A 26,686-nucleotide genomic window follows, 5' to 3' on the forward strand; every position below is an offset into this window, starting at 1 on the left:
GTGTTACATTTGTTTTTGGTATAGATACCTCGTCGTTTGATACAATGGATCTTAGCTCTTCGTGGCTATTGCATGCGTCAACATTTCCGCTTAACATAAGACTATAGGATATGTAACATGGTGGGTGCCTAAGAGAGCATTTCCAGGAACGAAGTGCATATCTTGACTGCCACACTGCATGGTTTGATGACTAGTCCGGACATTTGCACTTCCCAACTCAACTTTCTGCAGACGGTCCCTCGTTCTCCCCACCGCCCTCAACATGAGTCTGGGCTTCGTTAGGCTCTTCAGTATTAACCACAGGAGCACCTTCGACATCCCCTTCCTCAGGCAGTGCCATGTCGCCCCCTACTTCTCCTTCCGCATCTTCCGCCTGTTCCTCAGCACCGATTACTTGTCTTAGTTCTGACAACCGTTTCGCGAACTGATCCATCATATCCTCCAACCGCTGACTACTTCTCTCTCTATCTTTATCCTTCCCCAGCATATTCATAGGCAGTCCTGCCGTGCCTTTGATCTTGAGCATCAGACTTCCATTAGGCGGCTGTCCCCCGGATGAATTGTTATTCTCGAAGGTAGGCGCCGAAACCAGTTGCGTATTCAGAACCTGCCATGCTGGCGATAGACTGTGTGCAGAGGTCACAGTGTATTTATGCGCCGATGGTTGGTTTTGACTCTGCTGTTGCTGTTGTGTAAGCGGAGGTCCTGTTCCTTGGGCTTCGTGGGCGCTAGCCGCGCCGTCGTTGGTCGGGCCTGTCGTCTCGGTTTGTGCACCGTCAGGAGACGCATAGTCTATATCGAGGATCACGTAGTTATCGCGAACGCCTGGGATAGGGTCCGGGAGGAGGGATTCCTTCCTCTGGTGGGCGTATTCATCGTCTTCGGGGTATGTGCCCTGTGCACCACCGTCTGCTTCGTGGCGGAGGTCTTGTGTGGGTTTGGATTTACCCTTTCCGTTGGCTGCGAAAAGATCGGGCTCTGCTTCTAGGGCGCGTAGGGCCGCCTCGGTCACGATGTCGGTGTCATCGTCGGAGAAGATGTAGTGGACTGTGGGGTGGTGGTATTCGGAGGAGTTGGCGTCTTCGATTAGGGTGAAGAAGGGTTGGAAGGTGGGTGTTGTATCGTGGGGTTTGTCGTGCTCGGTTGGAGCGTGTACCTGTGGGACTGAAGCTGGTGCAGGTGCAGCTTCGTGAGAGTCATGCTCCTCCGGAATGTCGGTGACCTGTTGGGCGGTGCCGGGCCGGTCGATGATGCTCTGGGGGCGAGATCCTGAGGTTCGGCGGACTGATTGGCGGGAGGGCGAGGAGGATAAGGGAGATGGGGAGGTGTGTTTGGGAAGAGACATGTCTGGGTGGAGCTACATGGTTAGAATGGAGTGATCGGGAGAGAGAGGGAAAGAGAGGATGGGAAGTGAGCGTGGCAGGGCAGGGCCGGTACCTGAGATGCTACGGGGAGGCAAGCAAGCTTCCCGTATCTCTGGGGAACTACTGACTTGCCGCATTCAGCGCGGATCATCTGCTGCCTTATCGATAGCGTCAGGTGACCCGATCGGCGGTAAACAGAGGTTGTTTATGTGCACGGATGTTGAGTGATGCGCAGAAAATATATATAAGCAGTATAATAGTTCTATGCTAGAAAGAAGAAAATACAGTCGCAGGGTATCATAATTTGCAAGGAGCCACCAACGCCTTCAACAGCCCGCTTAGGTTGTAGAGTACTTGAGGTTGCTATTCATCCTCCTCGTCGTTTTGCTTCCACTCGAATTCTGCAGCCAGAATTAGCACTCGTAGATAAATGCAGGGATATCAGTGACATACTCTGTCTGCACATGGGACAGAGTCCCTTGGAGGACTCTTGTTGGATCCAGGTCATGAGGCAGTGCTGGGGTTTGTTAATGTTTCTGCTTCAGGATGAGAACATCAAGATCCACAATCGCACCATATGAAATGAATGGCCACACTTTCCCAGTACTGTGGAAATACCCGGTTAATAACCATTGCAGCTGGGAAAAAAAAGTAGGGACTGTCGTTGACATACATAGCGAGCAATCATCACCTGGGAATTTACAGGTCGGACATGTGCCATCGAATTGAACCCGACAAATACCACACACCTCATCATCGGGCATATCCCAGCGCCAAGTAGCAACGGCGTTCCACTCTTTGATGGTGACCTTCATGGCTGAGGATGATTGGATTGCAACGGGGTTCTCGTTTAGTGTCGGGACGAAGGGGAGGTTAAGGGAAGGTGGTTGGAAGTGGACCGGGCGATAAGCGGACAGGCTTTCCCGAAATTCACATGGCCACCTCCGCATTTGCGAGGAGAAACACGGACTGATAGCAGCTCTCCCGTCATCGTCCATTGATCTTGCGCTTCCCACTATTCCTCTTCCTTTCTTCCCCCTCATTCACCTTTCCGGACCTGCAGGTGGGTTAATCAGACAGCACGGTCTGAGCGGAATGTAAATAATCCTTGACCAAATTCTCCCATATCTACTGCATCTGCCCCCGCCTCGCAATATGGCGTTTGTAACTCTTCGGAATTCCATCCCTTCACCGACTCGCCTAGTTCGGTCCACCATGTCCATTGCACAACAGGCACGACAACCGGCCCAATGTCGCCAATTCTCTTTCAACTCATATTTGATTACCCCCAAGGAGCTTGATTCCGCCCTCAAGAAGAACCCGCGCACGAAGATCTCCACCTCTCCTCGCGTGATACCGCTATGCGCGGCCTGGTTCATGCCGAACGACCCTGAGGGTCGCAAGGGAATTGACATCTTCCGCAAGCATCGCATTCCCGAGGCTCGCTTTTTCGACTTGGATGGAGTCAAGGATCATGAATCGCCCTACCCGCACATGCTTCCTACCGCCGAAACGTTTGCCGAAGCAATGAGTGAGCTTGGCATTCGCCGCGACGACGAGGTGGTCGTCTACGACACCGAAGAGCTGGGGATCTTTAGCGCTCCCCGCGTCGGATGGACCCTGCGAGTCTTTGGACACCCTCGAGTTCATCTACTCAACAACTACAGGCTGTGGGTTCGCGAAGGATACCCGACGGAGACTGGTGAGCCCTCCCAGCCGGAGAGGACCAACTACCCCGTACCTACGTATGATTCGAAACTCGTGATCCCTTACCGGGAGCTGAAGGAGATCGCCAAGGAGCATAGGAAGGAGGGCGCAAAGGAAGTGGAGATCCTGGACGCACGCTCCTACGGCCGCTGGGCGGGAACCGATCCGGAGCCACGTCCGGGGCTGTCGTCGGGCCATATTCCTGGATCCCAAAGCTTGGCCTTCCAACAGCTTCTGGATCCGGAGACCAAGACTTATCTTCCGGGGCCTGAGCTACGCAAGATCTTCGAGGGCAAGGATATTGATGAGTCCAAGTCCATCATCAGCTCTTGTGGCACTGGTGTGACAGCGACTATCATTGAGACGGCACTAGGCGAAGCGGAGTTCGGGGAGCCCAACCTGCGGAGGGTATACGATGGCAGCTGGACGTAAGTTCTCTTCCGATCCCTGACTTTCTACAAAGGTTCAGTGGCTGACAATGGCGACAGTGAGTGGGCACAACGTGTCAAGCCGGAGGAGGGTCTCATCAAGAAGGCAACGTAGGAGGGACGGGAGGATAAGGACAGCTGACGTTGGTTTGAAGGCGAAGAGATTGGTTTGGCCTGATGATCGTCGGGTCTTGTATGACATAGCGTTTTCCCCTCCATCTCCGATTCCAGCAACCGCAGTTATACCATACCAGATAGAGATCGAACCATCTAGAAGTACATGGGAAATCCCGAATAAGATAAGCGTGTAGCGACGGGTAAAGGTGATGACAACTCCCGGGCGGCCATTGAGTCATTGGGGTATGGCAGCGACGTGTTATGAGGGGACAATAATGGTGGTGAATATATGATGATGACAATAAATTCGGTCGAATCCGTCTGGCGCTTAGTCAGGCCCAGGCGAATCCCGCGGCTTTCAGTTGATCCGCTGATGGATTCATTCCTCGCTCACCATCTCGCCTCGATTCTGTTCCATCGACGATCGCTTATTTGAACCCCAAAATGCTGCAGATGATCTTCCCTAGTGAGCGAGGTTTTCATTGTAAGTGATTCATTCCTTCAAATCTGGCATTTGGCTGGCTGTCGGGCTGCGAATGGCTATGGTTCTGGTCCTCGAACCAGGGCCCCCACATTCCCAGGCCTCCGCCTCCATTAATCCCAATCCAAACCTCCCTCACGGGCTTCAGCACCACGCTAACCACGCCTGCGGCTCGGTCGCAGTCGTCAAAGCAAGCTGTTCGGTCTAGGGCCCTTGTGGCTTTCCAGTCTTTTACCTTTCAACTACGCGACCGGTCCTGTCGACCTTTCTCAGCCAGCCATGTCGACCGGACGCAAGGTCTTCCACTGTGCCGTGGACGAGACGGCGTTAACCACCAATATCAGCGAAATCAAAAAATGGACCACTAATGGCGCCATCACTCTTATCGTTCCCCTCTACAGTGAGTGACTCGATGACACGCGGCCTATTTCTGCTGACCCGATGCCTCTCTAGCCCTCGAGCGCCTCCACGCCTTGAAGAGAGCCGGATCCCAAGTCGCCATCAATGCCCGGGAGGCCGTCCGTTTCCTCGACCGTGTTACCTCCGGCAAAGATAACATTTCCGCCGAACGAGTCATCCTGCAGGGTCCTATGGAGCAATATGAGAACTGGACCGATGCGGAGAAGTTCTTCCTTCCGGAGTTCGAGGAGGAACCCGAAGCCAACGGAGTTCTTCCGGACAACCAGGTGGCGCAGCGGAATCGCGAGGATAAATTCAAAGATACGAAGAAGAACGGCGCCGCCCCGGACGATCTGTCGCAAATGCTTCTCAACAAGCTGAATTTCAAGAAAGAATCCGATGCCGTTTCGATCACGTCAAACGGCACTCACAGCGCCCCTGCATCCCGACCGTCCTCCAGGAGCTCCCGGACTAGCCCCGAGTGTTCGAATTCCCATGTTGTAAATGGAGTCGGCAAGGATGCGAAAAAGAAGCCAGAGAGTGGGCACCGTCGTTCTGCGTCGGGTTCCACTATTCCGACGGTTCCTTTGATGCTCAGACCGCTGCTCAGCGCCCTTCTGTGGCGGTTGCACAGCGGCCCTGATGCAGCTAACGCGGCAAAGACATGCATTCTAATTACGAACGATCGGCCTACCCAGGTCTGGGCGCAGAAATTCGGCATCGGAGTCAAGAACATCCATCAACTGCGGACATCCATCCAGTACGAGGAGCGGGAGTACAAGAACCGGTGCAAATACGTGGAGAAAACCCAGACGACTACCGCTGAACCAAAGTCTCTTCTCTCCTACGAGGATGAGAGCGACGAGGATGAGCTTGTTTTCGTCCCCCGCGGTCGCGGCAAAGGATCTTCGAGAGGAGGTGGCTCACGCGGCGGCACTACTCGCAAGGCCGCTGCGTTCAAGTCTGTCGCCCCGCCGGTGGAGGCTACGATGGAAATTCCCACGCAGCCAATCGACCCCAACTCGTTCAGCCGATCGCTGGGTGTAACGAAGCAGCAGCCGACGGTTGATCTGAGCACCCAGTCCGGGGCCGCACGTGGCATGGCGGGGGCGTCACGGAACTATTCGAACAGCCGCCGTGGTGGTTCTCGGGGCCCTTCGCGTGGTAGCAGCCGTGGCCGTGGTAAGCTCTGGGTTCCTTGACCCGATGGTCGGGTCCGTCAGTCTGCGCAGATGGACGGATTGAATATTTCTCAAACTTGAAATAGACCATTGTGGTTGTTACACGAAGCAGAAAAGGATATGTTCTGCCATTCCCGGGCTGCCAAAGGTCAGGCTTGTTGTCGGAGTCGACTGGCTACATTGATGGGCGACAGGTCCTGGACAGACGGCATGGATGCGAAATGCGGTAGACGAGAGGAATTCGGATACGGGACAGTTTCGATCCAGTATGGCCATCGTCGAGGTGAACTCTCTGGGCGTCGCTTAGGCTGCGAGAGGCGTAGTAGATGCTGGGTCCTCATATGGCGTTGCTTTCCGTTCAGGATGGAGGGACAGGCGGTTGCTTTAATTCCTTGGGACTTCCGAGGGAAGAAATGGGCAGATCTTTTCTCCTAGCCACGTTGTGGGGGGCAATTCCCAGGCCGCTTTTCGACATTCTACTCTGCAGTTACAAAACAGATATAGCAGTCATTCTTTGCGTTACTTTGTTGGACATGTTTTCGATTGCTACGGAGATAATTGGAGGAAGCAGATTGGCGATGTTAACGAGCTACTTAGCTAACTAGTTAACTATCCAGTGCACCAGAATGCAACAGTGACTGATTCTGACCTTGATTGTAGTGAGAAAAAATACCACTGTTGTATGTGGTGAAGTCAGGGTGTGATGACATCGTCCAGTGGGCCTCGGCGGCAGTCCCGTGGATTCGTCCTCCGCACGCATCACTTGACCATCCCCTCTTAATCCCCTGGACAACCAGCGTTCTTTCTTTATCCCAGTCACACCACTCTTCCACTGAACTACTGTATATACCCAGCCCATCTCCCAGCGATTAACCAACTCAGCATACTAGTACTTATCATCCACCCATCTAAGCTACAACAAGTCCTACATTCTTCTACCCCGCAATGGACCCCAACACTACTGCTACCGCCATCGACGAGACCCCTCTCTCCGCATCTCCAGAACGTCGCAGTTCCTTGGAGAAGCATCTCCAGAGACGGCCTGACGTGCAGGATCTCAAAGATAGACATATTCTGCTGGATACGAATGTTGCTCCGTACGTTCCCCTCCTTCCGTCTACACATCATCCTCATATTGTATAACTATTGGAGTACCTGACAAACAAGTACTAGATCCCTCCAAGCAACCCGCCAAGAACTTGCCCGCCAACGCACCACAGACGCCCTGAAGAAACATCTTGAACATCGTCCTGAGCGGGAGGAACTGGTTGAGCGTATGCACATACCATATATATTTATCTCTCAGAATAAGCATATGGCTGACTGATGATGGCAATGATAGGAAACATCCTCCCAACCACCCACGCCGCCCCCGCACTGCAGGCCAACGCCCGCGAACTCGAGAAACATATGTTGGCTGATCACCTCGACCAGAAGATTCAGAATCGACCCAATCCGGAGGATTTGATCTCGCAGGGCATTTTGACGGAGGATGAGGATCCGAGGTTTCCAACTGTTTAGGGGAGGGGAGGTGGTATGGTATGACTGATGATGGATGAATGGATGGATGGATGGACGGATATGGTGTTTGGTGTTTTGTTTTGATTGATTTGATTTGATTTAACTTAAATGCTTCTGATTGATGATTGTTTGAAGATAGTGAGGACCCAGTTAGTACACTCGTACACGATTGATGAGGTTATTGTCATGGTTATTTCAGATTCAATGTGCATGTACATCATACATCATCCTGGATCTCTCTCATCCATGTCGAAGATGGACACGAGTATGCACAAATCCGCTCTCTACCTCCCCAAATCCATAAAACACCATAAATCAATACTCATCCTCACCACCCATCCCACCCCCACCAACCACCAAATCCGGCCTCCACCCCTTCGGTCTCTCCCTCCCCCTGACCAAAATCCCATACGCCGCGCGTTCCACCTTCTCCACACTCCCCTGCATGACATCCACCTTCTTCCCCATATCCCTCAACATAACGCCCCGATGTCTCCCCGGCACACTCAACCCCTCAAACCCGCATCTCATTTCCCTCAAATCCACCACGATGCCTTTCTGCTCCTGCCCCAATCCTCCACCACCACTACCTTCACCCCCATCATCAGATGTAGAAGTGCCAGCAGACAACCCGGTAACCGCAAACCGCATCATCTCCCCAGTTAAATCGAACAACCCGAGTAGATAATCCTCCTCCGTAACCAGAATTCCCTCAGGAAGATGCTTCCTCACTTCATCGAGGGTGATCAATGTCTGAGTGGTGAGGTAGTGATGGAAGGATAACGCTTCGATGAATTCCTGGATCGCGGGGCTGAGTTGCCGCATGTAGCGGTGGGTGTTTGGTGCTGGGCGAAGGTCTGGGAGGAGGGAGGTGAAGTGTGTGGTTATTTGTTTGAAGCGGGTGGTGGTTTCTTTGGTTAGAGAGGCGGGGAGGGATGTGTTTAGAGTTCGGACTCTATTTATTATTATGTGTGTTAGTTTTGGGGATAAGATGGTGGGTAAGGGTAGGGGAGGGGATTACCGCTGCAACGCGAAGATGATCTTCTTGCTGAGGGCGGTGATATCGCGACTGGCTTTTATTATGCGTTCGCGACGGTCGTGATGCTCGTCGAGTTCGTCGCGGAAGGTGGTGAAGATGTTGATGAAAGGGTTGGATTGCTGCTGCTGCTGTTGCTGTTCGGGTTGTTGGGGTTGGTCTGTGGTAGAGTCTGCCATGGTGGGTGGTTGGGTTGTTGTTGTTGTGGTGGTGGTGGATGATGGTTGTCCGTCCCAGGTGCGTTTTGTTCCGGCCATGGGATGGGTCAATGGGTGGTGTGGAGTGGTTTGTTGGGTGGGAGGGTAGAAGGTAGAGGGTAGAGGGGGAGAATTGATGCACGGAACGAAACTGGGACAGAAGATGTCATTATTGGCGCGGGGCTTTACTGTTTTGGGGTGATCGATATGTTATCTTATCTGATCGGATCAGAGATGAATTGGGGTAGTGAAGTTGACTCGATTATGTGTTATTCATCTCTACAGATGTATTCCTAGCGCACCTGAAAATTCACTATCTCTTGTAATAAGACCAATTGCATGAGAATTATGGTGACACTACAGAAAAAGTATGCAGAAGTCCATCACGCCCTCTCAACATGCTCAGCATCCCCCAACTTCGCATCCTCCCTCTCCACCTGGACAGCTTCACTAGACGGATAAGCAACCCGATACACCGTATACCATGGACGCTGAAACAGACTGTCCAGCGCCTCCAGCGACCGTCCAGTCGTGTCCTATACCCAGTTAGCCCCATCCCAGCCCACCCAAAAAAGCAGAATATACTCACCGGCATAGCAAAAAACACATACACCAGCCCACTCAGACAAATACAGCCAAAGAACAGAAACGCACCCCACCGATGCGTAGCAGCCAACAAACTCGGCATGGCCCTCGAACACCCAAAATAGAACGCCCAATGGAACGCCATCGAGATGGACACATTCAGCGACCGAATCCTAATGGGGAAAATCTCTGACCCGATAAGATACGGAATGCCGAACCACCCGATACTCCATGCCACAGCGTGGATGTAAATAGCCACTATAGCTGCCGTCGAGGCGTGCGAGGCACTGGGTGTATTTCTGATCTGGGTTGAGGTCATGTCCTTTGTAGCGCCGAGGTACGCTCCAACGTAGACTAATGTTACTATTTGCAGGCAGATGCCTGTTATCAGTGATCGACGACGGCCGATGAAGTCAACGATGAACAGGGCAAACGCGAGAGTACTGGCGAATTTGACCACGCCGTAGATTCCCGTTGCTAGGAAGGTTGACTCTTCACCGGATATGCCGAGGTAGCCGAAGATAGTGGGTGAGTATTGCGTGATGGCGTTGGCTCCGGACCATTGGGAGAAGAGGTTTGCCATGAAGATGAGGAAGAAGCGACGTCGGCTCTCAATTGGGGTGAGTGTCTCTTTCAGAAGCTCCCATATGGTGGCTTCGCCGACTGATTCAGTTTCCAGGAGGAGTTGGGCGTCCATTCCTGCAAGCTCGGCGACTATAATGGGATGGTCGAGGGGTAGATGGCGCAGTTTGACAAGATTAGTGGCTGCTTCGTGCCTTTTGCCTTTATATAGTAGCCACCGCGGTGATTCACAGCAGAGGAAGGATCCTACTAGCCATATGGTGGCGGGGAGAAGCTGTAGTAGGGTAGGGAGCATCCACTGTTTATCACCGCCAGGGTAGCTTTTAGTCACCCCGTAGTTAATGAAGAAGCCGAATACGACACCTAACTGTTGACAGGCAGCATGTTGCAGTGTGAGAAGACCTCTAATTGTCTTTGGTGCGATCTAAATCTGTTAGTACAATGCACATGTTATCCCTCTGGAGTATATACCTCTGAAATATAGATAGGCGGCACAATAGTAAGCACACCCAACCCCAATCCCGCAATAAACCTCGAAGCATAAAGCCCTGAAAGATTCCCATTGCATAGTCCCTGTCCAAGAATCCCTGCAATATAGACAAGCGTCGACAGACGAAAGGTCCACCGTCGTCCGAGTCGGTCGTTGATTCGAGGACACTGCACTGACATTAGTATGCCCCAGACCACAGCTAACATTGAGCCAAACATACACCAAGACATCCAAAAACAGCACCAGCAGTGGTAATAGAGACAATCCACCCCTTCGTATCCGCATAGTCCTCTTCCGACAGATGATCAATGCCAAACTTCGCCTTGAAATGCGGCTGAGTAACAAGCGATGCAATATTTCCTACCCACAACAGACAATCCATTAGCCATTCCAACTTCACGCAGTGAGTCCATATAAATACCTTCATCGAACCCCTTCGCAACACCAGCGAAAGCAAAAACACACGTACACATCAACACATAGGCATTAAACATGCCCTTCGGAGCATCCTGAATTGCCTTCCTTGTCTCAGTGATAAGACCCATCTTGACTTGAACCTTTAACAACCGATACCTAGACGACAGGCTCCCCAGACCCCAAGCACGGGGTAACCCCGGATTCCAGCAAATTATAAATAAACCCCCATCACCTCCCTAGTATATCAACCAAAACCATAGCTTAGTACTAAAATCGGGAAATGTCCGACGCGGATCGGATCCAGTCCTATTGCACGAAAAGGCACTACTACTATATAAGCGAGATATTGCGGGGACACGAGACTTGCCAACCCCAACCAGTTCAGCCACACCAACTATCTTCTACCAATTTCAATCCATTGACTACTATTCTCAAAATGAATTTCTACCCACCACCCCCAACAATCCAAGCCGAAATCTACGCCCGCATCCCCTCTCACCTCCGGTGCACAGGCCAACCGACAGAGTGGCGCAGCGGCTCGGCACGCCCAGCATCTGATATCTTCCTCGAGGGGCCAGTCTATACGCAGAATGGCGATCTCTACATTGTAGATGTTCCCTACGGGAGGATTCTCAAGATAGACAAGAACAAGGAAGTAACCGAATGTATTCGCTACGACGGGGAACCGAACGGTCTAGTCGCCCGAGAAGACGGATGTCTAGTTATTGCGGATTATAAGCAGGTGCATACGTACCTCCCTGCTCCACTCCCACAAGCCCAATTCGATGAAAGACTAATGAGGTAAAAGGGCATCCTCCTATTCTCCCCTACCACCAACACCCTGACCCCCCTCCTAACCCGGCGCAACCTGGAGCGCTTCAAAGGCCCGAACGACCTAATTATCTCCAGCAAGAACGATATCTACTTCACAGACCAGGGCCAAACGGGAATGACGGACCCGTCCGGATGTGTATACCGGCTCTCTCCCGACGGAAGGCTCGACTGTCTCGTATCGAACGGGATATCTCCGAACGGGTTGGTGTTATCCCCCGATGAGCGGTTCTTGTATGTTGCTATGACGAGGCAGAATTCTGTGTGGAGGTTGCCGCTGCATGCGGATGGGAGCACGTCGAAAGTGGGTTTGTTCTTCCAGTCGTTTGGGTGTGCAGGTCCTGATGGGCTGGCGGTGGACGAAGAGGGGAGTTTGTTTATCTGTCATCCTAGTCTTGGATGTGTGTTTGTGGTGGATAGGGAGGGGGTGCCGAAGGCGAGGATTATTACTGCGAAGGATGGGGGGAAGAATTTGACGAACTGTACGTTTGGCGGAGAGGATGGGAGGACGTTGTTCATTACGGATAGTATCGAGGGGAATGTGCAGGTTGTGAGGTGGCATTGTAGGGGGGTGGTTGGGGGGAGGGTTTTGAAGGCTAAAATCTAGAATGTATAGTAGTGATGACGAAGAGAAACGTAACAATGCATTTATTGGGTGTGAATATCACAGACTAGATAGGTACTGGTGCAAATTGTCAATCGCTGCAGTGGCACTCGCTAATTGTGCCCTTGACGTCGCAGCTCCAATGTGCGGTGTACTGATCACATTCAGGTTCTCCCACAGTTGACCATACTTCTCAAAGCTGGGAGGCTCCTGTTCGTGGCAGTCCAATCCAGCACCCCAAAGATGGCCTTCGGATAATGCCCGTGTGAGGTCCTGTTCATTGACAATCCCTCCCCGAGCCGCATTGATCAGGATGGCATCCGGCTTCATCATGCAAATCTTGTCGTAGGAAATCATGTCCCGTGTCTCGTTTGTAAGAGGGACATGTATAGAGAGGATATCTGCCCGAGTGATGACTTCATCGATGCTGTTGGCTCTGGTGTGGGGGATGTGCGTCCATATATCGTCCGGCATATAGGCATCATATGCGATGATGTCGGTCTCGAAGCCACCCCGAAATATCTCGGCGACGGTCCGTCCAATATTTCCCATGCCAATAATTCCAACAGTCTTTTGGTACAACGTCAGCCCCTTGCAGGTCTCCTTTGGGACGGGCTTTGACATTTGGCGTGTTGTGATGGACCGAATGCCACGAGCAACCGACAGAGAAAGAGCAATGACCAGCTCAGCCACATCGCGTGCGTTTGCTCCAGGTGTATTAAGAATCTTGATGCCTCTTTCAGTGCAAGCGGCTTGGTCGATCTTATCAATACCCACTCCGTGCTTGCCGATCGCAATGAGATTCGGACAACTGGCAACATCTTCGGCAGTAAGATACGAACTTCGGATTAACAAAGCTCGCGCATTCTGTCTCCAGTTCTGGAACTCTTCATCTTGGGGCTGGATAATGTTGAAGAGTGTTTTGGCGTGCTCGATTGCCTTTGGAGGGAATGTGTCAAGGAGATACACTGTTGGTTTATCCGTAGTAATCTGGCGGGAAGAAACCAAGTCATCGTCTCTGCTGGGTGCCATTTTGGTATCGCGCAAAGAGTAATAATTGGCCTTGAAGTTCTCGGAACAACACTGTAGATTTACAGTCTGCATTGGTTGGCATTCACTGCCATGATATATGCCCGAGACATACGGATTCCGTCCGGCGGGCATTCTCCGAAGGCTGGCTCCCCAAACCACAAGTTAACGAACCGCGCGATCACTTCGGAAAGCACCCTCAATCATTACTTGAAGAGCATGGGGGACTATGTCCGGCAGCTCATCAATTATCTGTGCCTTGTTATTCCAGTTCTGTAGGTCTGATGTAGGTCGTGCTGTATGATTTTCTTTCGCTTACCATGTCTGCTGACTCCTGCAAGCACCAGAGTACCCTGCAAAAAGCTTTGAGCGCTGGAAATCTTTCACCAAGAAGCGTCAATAAAGCAGTACACTTGTTGAGAACACTGGTTGCATTCGACATCTTTGAAGGGAGCGCTGTCCTTCCCAGGCAGATAAGAACCACTCCCACGGAAAAGATGTCAAACGCATCAACGAACGAGCCCGTGAAACAGTCGTCCTCCACAGCCAAATACTCGGTATTGATATAATCATTACAAGTGTTTATTACATCTTGTCGGATAGTATGGGTTGTCCCAAGAACCCTGGTTGCGGCTTGCTCAAGGCCAATGATTTGTGCTAGGCAGACCATTGCCCTACAGGTGAGCTGCCGTATTGCTCTAGAGGAAGCTGGAGCTACGCTCGATTTTTGTATTCCCCTTGGTATATCTCTCCAGTAGGAGAGGCTTCCATAATGAAAAATCGACTGCTGACGTGAAGAGCCTCTCATCTTAGACATCAGTCGAGCGTGCATGACAACGTATGCCGGGAAGTCAAGCGTGTCTGGTGAACGGATGTCCCCATCATAAGACGGGACCTTGAAAGGTGTTAGTACACACCTTGGAGTATACCTGCGACATACCTGAAGCGTAATATCTTCATCTTCAATACTGAATGGGCGGTCCATTGCGCAGCTAATAGTCCTGTAGAGTATAAGTCACTGCATTCTAAAGCCCAGAGTAGCACAGACCTGTCAAGTATGTACAGGTTCCAGAATATACCTCTCCTCCGAGTGAGCTTCTCCTCAGGTATGCCAATGTCATAGAGTGGCTCTTTATGGAAATCGTACGATATTGCCTTCTTCATAGCCAAGCCGAGAAGATGCCATGTGGAACCCCCCACCGATGAGAACATGGAGTAAATAATCAACAACAGCAAGGAATGCAACATGCTCATGTCATCGTTACTTTGGATTATGCTGGGAAACTTCTGCATTGCCGCGCTGTGCAAGCTGCTGGCGAAAAATTCAATACCCGAGTCGGGAGAGAGTAGGATCCCAATAGCTGCTGCCATATACACATTGAAATCTCTGAATGAGGTATACGGAGTCGCTTGGGATTCCTGGCTACTATCAAAGAAAGAATCACGATATCCTAGCATCTCTTCCTCGTCGATGAATGGACAGAGAGCTTTTGTTTGCCCGAAGAAACGGTCCATAGCAACAACGTCTCTGGCGAGTGTGGGGGCTTGTCCCAAAATGGTGCTGTACTTTGACTTTTGAGACAAAGAACTTAAAGATTGTGTCGGGTCTTTCCCTGAAATAGTAAGGGAAGCCTGAATCATGCTTCCTATCGCCAGTTCCTGGGGAAATCCACTTGCCTCACCACGAGGTTCTGCCATGGCGTTGCGAGACAGGAATTCAATTTCTCCCATGGCTGCCTGTACCGACCGCTCAGTGAGACTGGTTTGCTCCGTCAATGGTGTGTCATGGGAGGTTTGTGGACTATTCTGTGCGGCTCCTGTTGGGCTGTTAGGTGAGTGCGATGTTCTCTCATCGCTTCTGTGGGCTGTAAGACGACGGCGTTGGCGCCGAGACTGATCATCCAGAGCTTCCACCTTTCTTTTAAGCGTTTCAATGTAACTAAATCATGTCAAAATCTGTTCTGGAAAAAGCAGTTTGCTATACCGTCAGTGGGCCCTTACTCTGGAAGTGCAGCATTGGAAAGTCCGCTTGCATCTTCTGCGGTGCCCCCTAATTGAACGCTTCGAGGACAACACTTGGCTTTCGCTTCAATGCACGCCGTGCATACAGGCAGCAACCTGTCGCACTATTGACACTGCGTTAGTCGGGAAAGATCAACGTAGTGGCAGTGGACTGTTTCACCTTCTGCTTCCGTTTCCAGCATCTCTCGCAGGCTTGAAGCCTCCGCTGTGCTCTGGGACTCCGAGGCGTAGGACTTGTCCGACGGCTTTCCTCCATGATTCATGCCTAGACGTGGAAGTCGGAGTATGGAAGATCCCATCCCGCTATAATGATAGGAAAACGTGTGGGATCCCCGTGGAGTGACCTTTTCTTGGCTGCGGGGAAGCCGTACGACGGAGATTTTCCGAAGCCACACTGTGGGTGGATTGATCCTGCGGACATTGTCCGATGCAGAGATGTGCCTCTTGACGCCAGATTCCACCATATACTCTTGTTCATTGTAGCATCAGCTATCATGCAAGGTGATAATGTCATGCAGCATGCTTTTGTAAAACAGCAAATAGTACACCGCCTATAGCCTTGTCTCCGAGTGACCTACGGGAATAATGCAACCCACGGCTAGTAGGTGGTGCTATCGGAGTAAGCCGAGGCTATTCGCTTCCCCATATTATTCCCCACACTCTCTGACAGTAAAACTCTGGGGTTAGAAGATACAGTAACAAATAAGAGATAGTCGGTCATTTCAGCGACCTTGATCTTTGTGGTGGTAGTGACCGTGGATCCTATCACTCACAAATGCCGACATTATGGCCACCGGAGATGAGAACAGGCAACTCCCACGACTTCCTGCCTGTCAGTCATGCTACACAAAGAAAGCCAAGGTAATCGGTCTCATCATCTAGACCCAAGCCTTGCCGATGTAAGCTATAGATCTAACAGTGGGTGACCAATAGTGTGACAATGAGCGTCCAAAATGCTCGCCATGTATGAGAAGCGGCCAGGCCTGTTTAACGGTGAGCCTGAACGGCAGCGAGCCAGTTTCTCGGGAGTGAGTATCCTCTAGCTAGTCTGGAAGCAGCTATTGATATCTTCGAGGTATATATTTGAGTTGGAACAAAAGGTTCTAAGCCTCCAAACCGGAGTCATCGACATAGAACCCTCGATGCATGATACAGAGTATCATTCGCCAGAAGACTTCAGGAATTTGGGGTCTAAGTTTCAGAATAGCTCAGGCCGAGCCGTTGAACATGGGAATGAAAGTGACAGTGATACGAGCCAGTCCCCGAATTACACTGAGGGTGCTGGGATCAGGTATAGGTCTCTGTACTATGAGAGTTGGGTCCAGAAACTAACATTAACCCATAGCTTTATGAGTTTTCTCTTTACTGACCCTCGGTGGAGGGAGCAAAACCAGAAGCTGTTACACAACCTATCCAAGAGAGCCACCATCCTAGAAACAAGTGTGCAGCAGAATAGTCTTCCATCAGCTCAAGAAGCCTTGGTAGTGTTTAATAGTTAGTACGTGTTCCTCTGGAATTTCATTAATAATGATTTCCATGCTGACAATTGGCGAGCTTGGGAACTTCCCATGTCCAAAATCCCTTTTTGCTGCGCCGATACGTGCAAGGTCTATATCAAGCACTATTCCCAGAAAAGCCGGAAGATCAACATGGACGTGCTAGTGGCAGTCAAGCATCAGAGCACCAGCTATTTCGGGCATTCATGATACTTGCCATTGGTGCTATCCCACTTTACCGAAATGGCAAGCACCAGTACCATCCTTACGGCTACTTCCTTGCCGCGTTAAAACACCTCGAAGCTGGTTTCCTCCTCAGAGGCTTGGAGTCTATCCAAGATATCTTGCTCGTAAGCAGATTTGGCATTTATTATCACATTGGTGCGGTATTCTCACTCCTGAAATGTCGGATTAATCACTGACTGCGCTTCCGCAGGCACTTCGATATGGGAGTTAATCCAATTGAGTACCAGAATGTGTATTGAGCAGGGTCTGCATAGGTGTCGTACTTCAAAAAGCTTAGATGGCCATCTGCTCGAGGAGCAATTGCGGAGACGGGTCTTCTGGCAATGTTACATGTTGGACAGATATACCTCTGTGATGCTGGACCGACCACCCGCCATATCCGACAAAGATATCCAGGTCGGGTTTCCTGCAGATGCAGACGATGAGGAGCTCGACCTCGCCGGACAGTCTGGGGTATTTGCGGATCTTGATTCCTTCTATCGGATCAGCACGGCACAGCTGGGCTCCACCCACACGACCGAGACTTCTGTATTCCTAGTATGCCTCCGACTACGCCAGGTTACCTCAAAGATCCATACGAAATTTCAGCAAAAGGCTAAAGGAACTGGTGAGCAAACCATGTCACAGATTGATATGGCAACAGCTAGTGGAAAAATATATTCGGACCTCGATGAGCTTCTAAACGAGCTAGACAGTTGGAGAGACTCTGCACCCATCTTCACCAACCCAAAGTGCTTGTATGAGAGGCAGGAGTGGTACGATCTGCTCTTGATGCGAGAGCGACTACTTATCATCCGCAAAGCGATTGATCTGGTGCCTAAACGAAACAACGTACCTCCGCGAGATCTACTCAGCATTTGTCTTGAATATTCCGTGGGGACCATTTCTAGCTTTTGCGCAATGTTTGACCAGGGGCTTGTGACATACACCCGCAGTTACTTCCAAACCCTGTTTACCGCCGGGTTGTCTGTCATGTTCTGTGTTTCAGTTGTAGAGGATCTTGATACCCAGACGATTAAGAGTGCTTCCGAGGCAGTAAAGAAGGGCGAGAAAACGTTGAAACTGATGGTTCAAAAACTCCCTGACTCGGTTCACTATGTTGCTCTATATGAAGCATTGCGCGCAGATATTCTACGCAAGACGAAGAGCCTCCAACGACCAGAAGCAGCGCATACCGAGCAACATAATCATTCAACAGCCATAAACCAAGATACAGATAATATACAGTACCAACAACATGGCAGTTTGAATACTGGGATCCCCGGTGTTCATGATCCACCCATCCAGCATAACCCGCTGTGGCCTATTCTGACACCCGATGAAACGGCGAATGAATTTCAAATGCATGAAGCAGCCATGGAAAACCAACTATTGTCATGGGATATATTTGGAGACAACGTCTTTTGGAGTATGGAGGCTGGCATGCTTGGGGAGTATGTGTACGGATCCTCAGCTGCGAGTCAATTCCTTAACGATATATAAAAGAAACTATATACATCTAAGCACAAAACAAATCCCCCTCACACTTCTACTCCCTCTCCAACCTCGCATTAATCTCCTCATACTTCTGACTCAACCCCTTCATCCCCGCCTGCAACATGGCCCCATCCTGTCCACCCAACGACCACGTCGCCCCCAACCTAAACCACATCTCCAGAATATCCAATCTCCCCCCAATCCCTCCAATACCCACCGGCTTGCCAGCATCCACACACGCCTTAATAACCCTTCTCACCGCATCCTGATACTCAGCAGTATCATAACCCCCCGGAATCCCCAAATCCGAACAGAGATCATTCGAACCCACCAAAATCCCATCCACCCCCTCAACAGCCACAATCTCTTCCACAATCTCCACCGCTCCAGGCGTCTCAATCATCGGAATCAACATCGTCTGCTCATTCAACACCTTATTTTGTACCTTCGTAGAAACGTGCCGGAACCCAAACGCCGGCTGGTTGTTCGTGCATCCGCGCTTCCCCAGGGGAGCGTACTTTCCATGCTGCACGATTTCCTTCACTTCTTCAACGGACTCCACGTGCGGGATTACCACCGCGGAGGCGCCAGCATCCAGGATGCGACTGATATGGAAGTGGGACTTTGAGGGCGAGCGCACGACGGGCGAGATGCCGGCACAGTGGCAGGCGAGGATTAGTTGAGACACGGTGCGCATGTCCAGGGCGGAGTGCTCCATGTCGATGAAGACGGCATGGATGGAGGTCGTCTTGCAGAGAAGGGGGAGCTCGTTGGTCGTTAGATATTTGGCTGTTAGGAGGGGGGTTATTTGCCCGGAGAGGATGCGCGTGCGGAAGGGGTTCGAGATACTGGTGGTTTGAGGGTCGGATTGGGTCATTTTGGGGGTATTTCAGGATGTGGATGTAGAGGAGGATTGAAGTGAAATGTTTAATTTGAAGAAATTGTTCTTTGATTGATTGAGATAGTCTAAATGAACTGAGGATATCTTGTTATTTATATATTAAAATTCATCGGTAAGATCAAAGGTATCTTTTGTTGTCTGGATGATGCTGTCCGGAGAATATCCGGCTGGTGGACAATGAGTCTACAGCATCATCCGGAACTTCTCCTACAGAGCGGAAAATGTCCATCCCCACAACCAGACCTGCTTCATAGCTTGAGTGACTCATTAAATGCCACAAGGGAAAATAGAATGAGTCATAACACAGATATACTAAATAGCTTAAGTTCCATTCACCCCCTCAACCAAAATCAACAATGGCTATATCCCAAACTATCAACCAAACCACCCACACACCCTTATCAACTACTCTCTCATTCCCTCAGAGCAATTCACCACCATCACCAGTAAATTTCAGCGTTACCTAAGTAACAAACCTCCACCCCGACCCTCTCCCCTCCCCTTCCTCCCTCTCCAGATCTCTGTTCCTCCTCACGCACCACCACCTCGTCGCCAAGCAAAGCACCACCGTAAGTCCACATCCCGCAATAATAATTCCCCCTCCGGTCTCATACCTCGGCTCCTGCGACGTCAGGAAGAAATATGGCGTGAACCAATGCGAGACTGACGATACGCAGTTTGCGATTGCCACCAGGGCGGCTCGTTTTGTGCGCGGGCGGGGGACGACGCTGGTTTCCCAGGATATTTGGATCTAACCTCTAAGTTAGTTTGGGTGGTGGGAGTGTGTAAGGGAAGCGTGGGTTTCAATGGGTAAAGTGTGATGGGTCGCTTACGTTCAATCCGACGAACGGTCCTGTACACAGCAGTATAAAGCTAAAGTACCGCGCTCCGATGTTCAAGGTTGAGATCATGATCACTGTCCCCGCGAGGGTGATGAGCATGGGTATAACGATGTGCCAGCAATGTTTGAGGAAGCGGCCACAGGACCATGATAGGATTAGGGTGGCGATGTAGGCTATCACCCATGGTGGGGCTTGGACGAGGTATGTTTCGACTTGGGAGAAGTTGAGGGTTGCGACGATCTGTATCATTATCATCAGCAATGTGTAGAATGTGAGAGTAGAGCGAGGGAGACGTACTGAAGGAAAGAAATCCTTAAACGACTGCGCAATAATAAGCGCGAAATGCATCGCCGAAAACAACCACGTAAATGGATCTTTAACGGCAAGCCAAACACCAGTCCAGCGACCACCCTCATCATCCTCGTGGATCCCTCCCGCAGAGACGAACTGTCTGTACTTTGCCATTTCAGCTTCCTCTTCACTGAACCACCGTCGACTAGTATTATCGGGGAAGTTCGGGAGGAACCAAAATGCAATTAAGGCCACCAAAATGCTGACGATTCCCTCTAGTAGGATAAACCACTGCCACGCGCGAAGATGTGCAATGCCGTCCATGTTCGCAAGGATGGCTGCCGCAAGAAGTCCAGAGAATACATTGGAGATGATATTCCCCGCGTGCCAGATGCCCATGCGTAAGGGGGATTCTTTCTTCGTGTACCAGGATGAAGTCATCAAGGAGACCGCGGGGATAAAGGGGCCTTCAGTCACGCCGACGAGGAATCGACAGAGACAGAAGCCCCAAGCCGAGGTGAGGGCCGGCATACAGATTGTGACGGCGGACCAGGAGAGCATAATGCAGGGGAAGATTATGCTTGGTTTGCCTTTGGCGATGAAGACGCTTGCCGGAACTTGAGAGATGATGTATCCCACGTAGAAGAGGGAAATTCCAGCGGACCATTCGGTGTCGGACATGTGGAGGTCGTCCTGCATGCCGGCTAGACGGGCGTTGGATACGTTGATTCTGTCTAGGTAGCTGTGCCATCATTAGTGTTTGGTATTGCTGGTAGCAATGATAGCAAACACACCTCATGAGCAACATAATTGTCACACAAGGCAGGAAGTAGTAGTCCAGCTTCTTTAGGACAGCCTTGTCCAGATGCTCCAGTTCAGTGGGTGACTTCTCCCGTAGGAGAGGAAACTGAGTCAACGAGTGTTCTGGATATGAGACATCCTCGAGATTCTCGACGATGATCTTAGAGTCCCTGTCGTCCAGGTGATATTCGTCGTTTCTGGGCGCCATGACTAAATGGAAAGGCGTTGTGGAGAATTAACGAAAGACGTCGGATTACAGTCAATCCATGCTATCGGGCTTTTATGTATCATATGGTCCCACCCTTTATCTTCCCCGGATTTACACTCTGGAGTCGTCGATCCCCCATGGGGACTCCGCACACAACGGACACATCCGACTTGGCAGAAGTCGTCGGACATGATCCGGAGTCCTTGACTGTCGCAAGAATTCCGGCATGGTGTATGATGGGCTGCCGTTACTTCTGAATGGGATGGTCTAAGCGGCGGATAATCCCCCCGGGACTAAGAACAAAATTTAAATCAAGTTTATATTAGACAATATGGATAATGGGGCAGTATACTTCCATCACCGGTCACAGATGGTATGATATGAGACTAATACTTATGTCTTTTCCGCGGGCATCCAATGCACCGAGATTGGCTCATGCTTGCTCCGGATTCTTTCTCCCCTGGACCACAACTGGAACGAGAGATCAGCGGGTCCAACAACTACCCTAACCTCAAAAGACGTCCGCCAGAAAGCAGGTTTCGAGCTGTACCAATGGCGATTCTTCAGCTTCCTATCCACGTTGTCGGTCGCGATATCGAGATTGCAAACAGTTTGCCATCCTTCGTGGGACAAGCTGCGTGGTAGCCTGTCCGGCAACTCCGTCGACATCACAATCTCAACATTATGGATTCCAGCTTCCAAACCGACGTCGGTCCTCAGGTGGAATTCCTTTGTGACTCCAGTCGGTGGAATTGGGCGCCCCTAGTCAGAGCGCGATGGTCAACTCCAAACATGAAACATGAGAGACAAATACAAACCTTGACTACGAGCCAGTCAATTTGGTCCAGAGCATACAGACGCTTATCGCGAACGTCCATCTGGACTCGTTCTCCTACATGTATTTCGCGGTTGTAAACCTTGTGGCATATGATTCCGTAGCTCACCGGTGCACATCGGAAGCCGAACGTTAGAACGCCGCGCTTGAGCTGCTGGGTGCGGTCCATAACCAAGCCGTGGACAACAACCAATTGACTATGACATGCAGTTGGTAAGTGACCTCACGATCCATTAGCGAGAATCAGGAGCAACGTACGGTTCATCGGCCATGAGAACTTGCATATTCACTCCTGTCGGCGAGACTTTGCTCGAACTATTGTATTTCTCCTGAAGGCGTTGTCTCACATACGGCGAGCTACCCAGCCCGCCGGACAGCACCAGATATTTCTGTGACATGTGTTAGCCTAGGTGTGTAAAGAGATTCCACACTGCCAAACAAACAATATCGTCACTAGAGCCTTGGGCGCGCAGTTGTTGGATATGTGTATCTATGAGCTGGAATATTCCATCCACTTTCGAGTCGAAGCTTTTCTGGACATCTTCCCTTTCCGGTGTCAACGTTTATTATAACAGACTGTTTGACCCAACCTTACCAAGCAATTTGCATCTGACCATTAAATATCCCCACCTCTGGAAAGTCAAGATTGGGATCTAATCCTGGGACATCCAGCTTCAGCCAAGGCGTGGCCGTGGCATCGGTGCCAAAAGCACATTTGTATCGCTGAAATCGACCAAATGTCATCCGCCACGCTGTCGTGTTTGGAGATGACTTCAAGTGCTGATGGATACCTTCGAGTCGCTTGCACATGAGGCGATGTATTTCTCTGTCAATGAAAACCGAGCCGATAGGGTGTCCTGGCATACTGTTAACCAAGGACGATATAATAACAAACTGTATAGCTACCTTCGACATGACCGAGCTGAGCCAGTTGCGTAGGTTCACTCTGTGCTGACAGAAGCTTGAGGACGTTTACATCCTACAATCAATGTTGGTTGCAACATTCTACAGGCCAAAAGGGTGGTCATGGGGTCAAGTTACTGTCGTTCCTCCACCCGAATCGCAAACCAGAATGGTATCATCTTGCTGTACAGCTGTCAGCTTCAGTGCCATACGTTAGATAATTTGTATGAACGGTGACTGACCCCGTAGTGCTCGTTTCCTGCATAAACAGCCGCGGCTTCTGCTTCCGTGAGGCCGATGCGGGCCCGGTGATTAGGATTTCGCGCGTCAATGACTTGCATCAATAACCTCCTAATTTCCTCTACCATGCGCACATCCTTCCACGTCGTCGGAACACTGAAAATGAACTCGACGCGTTGCATGACAAACTGTGGGATCGTGGTTTCAAAGTAGGACACCACATGCCGATAGATGCACTGAATGTAGTCCTGGAACCACTTCTGGGCTTCTGTCAGGCTTGGGCCCCCATCTCGCACATACTGAGGCGCAAGATGAAGCTTGAAGAATTCCTTTGTTCGTGCCTCGTAGTTATCGATATCACATTGGAACCCCCAATGACTGACTGTTTTAGAATCAGAGCCATAGATGATACAGGTGGGAACCTTATTGGCCAGCTCGCCGGGCAACTTCCCCGGCCATCGCTGGATGGTTTTGGGAGGTGGCCAGTCTGGTCCGTACGAGTATGCGACACCTGATCAGCAGTAAGCTTTCAAGGCAAGTAAAATGTCTTGCAGCAGACGCGACATATGGCCTGACTACCACGTACATACCTGTGTGCGTCATACCAAAGTCAACCCCGACTACGATGTTCGGTTTCCATTCCCCATCTTGGAGCGTGCTTTTTGTCGGAGGACCAAGGGCTTCTTTGTCGCTCATGTTGTGACAGTGGGAGGTGGAAATGTTGACGGGGGCGCGTGCGACAGAAGCTGGCTTCAAGCCCCTCAACCGAACCCCTGTCGGACTCTAGTGGATGCAACTAAAACCTCCGTTACTCCACCTAGACAAGGCTGCGAGAAGGGGGTGTCCTTTGATCCTGGATACTTTGGTACCGGGGTGCATAGCGCAAAAATTAGCGTGAGTTCTTATCGCCGTCGTTTTGCCTCAAACGTTTTAGGGAAATTATATTCGTAATCTAGGTAGAAAAGAGAAAATTCTCATTTAGTCCAATTTTTAAATCATTCAAAGCTCTAAATTACGTACAAGCAGAATTTTCTTCGGGCTTCATTAGATGCCGATGTTCGTCTGCGGTATTGCTGCTCTCAACTTCGTTTTTGCCCGATTGCCGCTAATCAACCCGTAGTCTGGTACACCCCTGTTTGCATTTCCCAATCTGATTTAAGTCGGCTGGGGCGGAGGAGTGCATTAATAAAATGGGCGTTGGAGTACTTTTCAGCTCATCGACCCTTCACCCTCATTTTGTGAAAGCATCCGCCCTTTGCCCACGATGGAAGCCTTGATCCAAGCTCGCCAAGAGCAATATGGTTCATCATCGGTGCCATTATATGGCACTACGACACGCGATTCTAGCACCACAGCACCAACATCGCCAACTCTGACTACCCCGGGATCCTCAACAGCTCTGTCGTCTCAAACCACGTCGGCAAGTGTGGTAAATTCCTCCTCGTCCAGCACTCCTACCAGCACCGCATCCAGCCTGCCCTCGTACAGCAACGGCGTCAGTAAAGGTGCTCTGGCAGGGGCAATCGTTGGATCCATTGCCGGGACTGCTATTCTGGCCATTATTGGTGCTGCACTTTTCTTTCGCTCAAGGAGAAAAAGCACACCCCAGTCTAGCAGTTCTGGTGACTCCGATCGAGACGGCGTGGAGTTGGTGAAACCGCGGGCCAGGGTTCAAGCTCTATCGGGTTCCTCCCCCATTTCCCCAACAGGAGGTCACAACTCACAGCTCGATTTGATCCCCTTCATCCCGCAGCCAGCCGACGACCAGACTGTTAGCACACGCATACAGACTCTCTTCGACCACATCGGCCTTCATGTCGACAATTATTACGTGCCCGCAAGATATGAGAGCATATCACCAACCCCAGAGGAAGCTTCTCGCATAGAAAGCTATACTTCTTCCTCGGTGACTGGATCCTTGACAACCGCTTTGGCTAGCCGCCGCGCCCGTCGACCCGTTCTGAATCATGTCTTGGCTCGAAACATACTACAAGCTATCCAACCTGGAGGGTCTCTGTATCCTCCGTTTATAGAGTCTCATGGGGTTGAGCCGGGCTCGGTCGCCAATTCGACGGGTGCCATGTTCGCATGGCGCATGCTGACATCTCGCCTGCATGCCCAGTACCTGGACACAACGTCGGAAGCTGCACAAAAGAACATCGCGACTCTCGCAGAGGGATTTTCAGAAGTGTTTGGCCTATACCGTAACCACGAGCTCCCGGATTCAGATCGCAGGCGTCATTTGGTTAGTGTTGTGAAAGAGGCAGCTCAGCTGAGCGTATGGCTATTTACCCAGCCGTGCTCGTTCGAGTTTAGCTGGAGTGCGCCATCTCCTGGCTCTATTGTTATCCTGCCGGCTGTGATGAAGATCAGTGACGAACGGGGGGATAAACTGCCGGTCCCCCAGAAGATGGTGGAGGAGACGATGGCTCAGATATGATTTCACACTTAGGGTGGAAATATAATGATCTCTGGCAGTATCATAATCCTGAAAGCCTCTCCCATATAAAGTACCATAAATCTAAGTATCTTTCCCCTTCGCCTGCCTCCAGCGTAGCAAATCCCGCATCTCATCCCCAACATCTAACCCCAGTCCTCCTCCTGTGCTACCCTTCATCCCCAAACTCACCTCCCCACCACCAACACCAGCAGCTCCCTCCCCTGGCAACTCCTGCACCTCCACCTCAACCCCCATCTCCTCACCACCCCCTCTCCCTTCTAACTTCCCTCCCTCATCACAACCCACCCCCATCAACCTCTCCAAAACCACCATCAAACTCGAATAGCAAACCAGCAACCGTCCTCTCTGTACCTTCGCTCTCTGTCCATCCCTGCACAGCCACTTTAACTGCGTCCCCAAGCCCATTGACACCCGTTTACTCCCCTTTTTACTGTGATGATGCTGATTCCTGACCTCCCATTCCACACGCACCGGTTCAACCAGCACCGCTAACGCATGCACTGCGTCAGCGGTATCTGCGATCGTAGTTTCAATCCATTGCCGCTCTGGGGTGTCGAGAAATGCTGCTTTTTGAGTGTAGAGGTGCGAGGCGCGATGGAGGTGCGTGCGGATGTGCGTGAGGGTTTGGAGGAGTTCGGTTGTTTCGTGGTGCGCGGAGGGGATGAGGAGAGGTGGTGATGCTGGTAATTGTAGGTGTGGGTGTGAGTTTGGGTGTGGAAAGGTGGTTGTGAGGGAGGTTTGGTCTGATTGTGAGGTGTTGGGTGAGGTGGAGGTTGAGGTGGTGGGCATGACGTGGATATGGATATGGAGAGGGTGGATGGGCTGGACAGGAAGCTTGAGGGAGAAGGTGGAGGAGAAGGAGGTACTCAGGGCTCTTTCCCGTGTTTAGGGGTTGCTATCAGGGATGATCTTTGGTGTATGGATCGATTAATAGATTGGTGCGGAGGATACGGAAGCATGCATTTAGGGTCGTTAGCTGCATGAGTGACTCTGTA

General features: G+C 51.0%; 12 protein-coding genes across 12 annotated transcripts; 4 read left to right on the top strand and 8 right to left on the bottom strand.

Moving 5' to 3' along the window:
- Positions 1-59: 59 nt before the first annotated feature.
- On the bottom strand, positions 60-1,453 carry BDQ94DRAFT_139312 (uncharacterized protein). Its single transcript, XM_026765402.1, has one exon. It carries the CDS (start codon positions 1,343-1,345, stop codon positions 218-220), a length of 1,128 nt encoding a protein of 375 aa, XP_026628844.1. The 5' UTR covers positions 1,346-1,453; the 3' UTR covers positions 60-217.
- A 143-nt stretch (positions 1,454-1,596) lies between these two features.
- BDQ94DRAFT_139314 (anaphase promoting complex subunit 11) lies at positions 1,597-2,237 on the bottom strand (the record flags this gene model as incomplete). Its single annotated transcript, XM_026765403.1, has 4 exons — positions 2,038-2,237; positions 1,939-1,970; positions 1,818-1,881; positions 1,597-1,765 (listed from the first exon to the last, which is right to left on the bottom strand). Coding segments are annotated over exons 1-4 (272 nt in total), but the record flags the coding sequence as incomplete, so codon positions are not given.
- Positions 2,238-2,519: 282 nt separating this feature from the next.
- Positions 2,520-5,698, top strand: BDQ94DRAFT_158007 (thiosulfate sulfurtransferase; the record flags this gene model as incomplete). The annotated part of the gene is made up of 4 exons (XM_026768854.1): positions 2,520-3,499; positions 3,560-3,610; positions 4,280-4,497; positions 4,551-5,698. 4 exons carry the CDS (start codon positions 2,520-2,522, stop codon positions 5,696-5,698), a joined length of 2,397 nt encoding a protein of 798 aa, XP_026628846.1.
- Positions 5,699-6,027: 329 nt separating this feature from the next.
- Positions 6,028-7,535, top strand: BDQ94DRAFT_139320 (RPEL repeat-containing protein). Its single transcript, XM_026765404.1, has 3 exons — positions 6,028-6,774; positions 6,851-6,951; positions 7,020-7,535. The coding sequence occupies exons 1-3, from the start codon at positions 6,623-6,625 to the stop codon at positions 7,196-7,198; spliced, it is 432 nt and encodes a 143-aa protein (XP_026628847.1). The 5' UTR covers positions 6,028-6,622; the 3' UTR covers positions 7,199-7,535.
- BDQ94DRAFT_168153 (translin family protein) lies at positions 7,514-8,413 on the bottom strand (the record flags this gene model as incomplete). Its single annotated transcript, XM_026770982.1, has 2 exons — positions 7,514-8,153; positions 8,220-8,413. The coding sequence occupies 2 exons, from the start codon at positions 8,411-8,413 to the stop codon at positions 7,514-7,516; spliced, it is 834 nt and encodes a 277-aa protein (XP_026628848.1).
- Positions 8,414-8,814: 401 nt separating this feature from the next.
- On the bottom strand, positions 8,815-15,361 carry BDQ94DRAFT_185835 (MFS transporter/fungal specific transcription factor domain-containing protein; the record flags this gene model as incomplete). Its single annotated transcript, XM_026774985.1, has 14 exons — positions 15,144-15,361; positions 14,971-15,095; positions 14,018-14,908; positions 13,910-13,970; positions 13,289-13,864; positions 12,126-13,011; positions 11,634-11,939; positions 11,436-11,596; positions 11,005-11,084; positions 10,510-10,661; positions 10,311-10,379; positions 10,070-10,260; positions 9,021-10,022; positions 8,815-8,967 (listed from the first exon to the last, which is right to left on the bottom strand). Exons 1-14 carry the CDS (start codon positions 15,288-15,290, stop codon positions 8,815-8,817), a joined length of 4,800 nt encoding a protein of 1,599 aa, XP_026628849.1. The 5' UTR covers positions 15,291-15,361.
- A 416-nt stretch (positions 15,362-15,777) lies between these two features.
- BDQ94DRAFT_158012 (transcription factor domain-containing protein) lies at positions 15,778-18,215 on the top strand (the record flags this gene model as incomplete). Its single annotated transcript, XM_026768855.1, has 6 exons — positions 15,778-15,852; positions 15,925-16,019; positions 16,067-16,282; positions 16,337-16,489; positions 16,546-16,868; positions 16,924-18,215. The coding sequence occupies 6 exons, from the start codon at positions 15,778-15,780 to the stop codon at positions 18,213-18,215; spliced, it is 2,154 nt and encodes a 717-aa protein (XP_026628850.1).
- A 46-nt stretch (positions 18,216-18,261) lies between these two features.
- BDQ94DRAFT_185838 (HpcH/HpaI aldolase family protein) lies at positions 18,262-19,311 on the bottom strand (the record flags this gene model as incomplete). Its single annotated transcript, XM_026774986.1, has 1 exon — positions 18,262-19,311. The coding sequence occupies exon 1, from the start codon at positions 19,084-19,086 to the stop codon at positions 18,262-18,264; it is 825 nt and encodes a 274-aa protein (XP_026628851.1). The 5' UTR covers positions 19,087-19,311.
- Positions 19,312-19,476: 165 nt separating this feature from the next.
- BDQ94DRAFT_185842 (major facilitator superfamily domain-containing protein) lies at positions 19,477-21,278 on the bottom strand. Its single transcript, XM_026774987.1, has 4 exons — positions 21,038-21,278; positions 20,250-20,985; positions 19,944-20,192; positions 19,477-19,861 (listed from the first exon to the last, which is right to left on the bottom strand). The coding sequence occupies exons 1-4, from the start codon at positions 21,250-21,252 to the stop codon at positions 19,574-19,576; spliced, it is 1,488 nt and encodes a 495-aa protein (XP_026628852.1). The 5' UTR covers positions 21,253-21,278; the 3' UTR covers positions 19,477-19,573.
- Positions 21,279-21,645: 367 nt separating this feature from the next.
- Positions 21,646-23,926, bottom strand: BDQ94DRAFT_185844 (Hsp70 family protein; the record flags this gene model as incomplete). Its single annotated transcript, XM_026774988.1, has 9 exons — positions 21,646-22,014; positions 22,071-22,284; positions 22,346-22,476; positions 22,531-22,633; positions 22,683-22,944; positions 22,994-23,066; positions 23,129-23,173; positions 23,233-23,741; positions 23,821-23,926. 9 exons carry the CDS (start codon positions 23,924-23,926, stop codon positions 21,646-21,648), a joined length of 1,812 nt encoding a protein of 603 aa, XP_026628853.1.
- A 533-nt stretch (positions 23,927-24,459) lies between these two features.
- BDQ94DRAFT_139327 (uncharacterized protein) lies at positions 24,460-25,914 on the top strand. Its single transcript, XM_026765405.1, has one exon. It carries the CDS (start codon positions 24,495-24,497, stop codon positions 25,668-25,670), a length of 1,176 nt encoding a protein of 391 aa, XP_026628854.1. The 5' UTR covers positions 24,460-24,494; the 3' UTR covers positions 25,671-25,914.
- BDQ94DRAFT_168163 (uncharacterized protein) lies at positions 25,752-26,480 on the bottom strand (the record flags this gene model as incomplete). Its single annotated transcript, XM_026770983.1, has 1 exon — positions 25,752-26,480. The coding sequence occupies one exon, from the start codon at positions 26,478-26,480 to the stop codon at positions 25,752-25,754; it is 729 nt and encodes a 242-aa protein (XP_026628855.1).
- Positions 26,481-26,686: the final 206 nt, after the last annotated feature.

This window comes from Aspergillus welwitschiae (assembly GCF_003344945.1).
Source record: "Aspergillus welwitschiae strain CBS 139.54b unplaced genomic scaffold BDQ94scaffold_8, whole genome shotgun sequence".
Taxonomy (NCBI): domain Eukaryota; kingdom Fungi; phylum Ascomycota; class Eurotiomycetes; order Eurotiales; family Aspergillaceae; genus Aspergillus; species Aspergillus welwitschiae.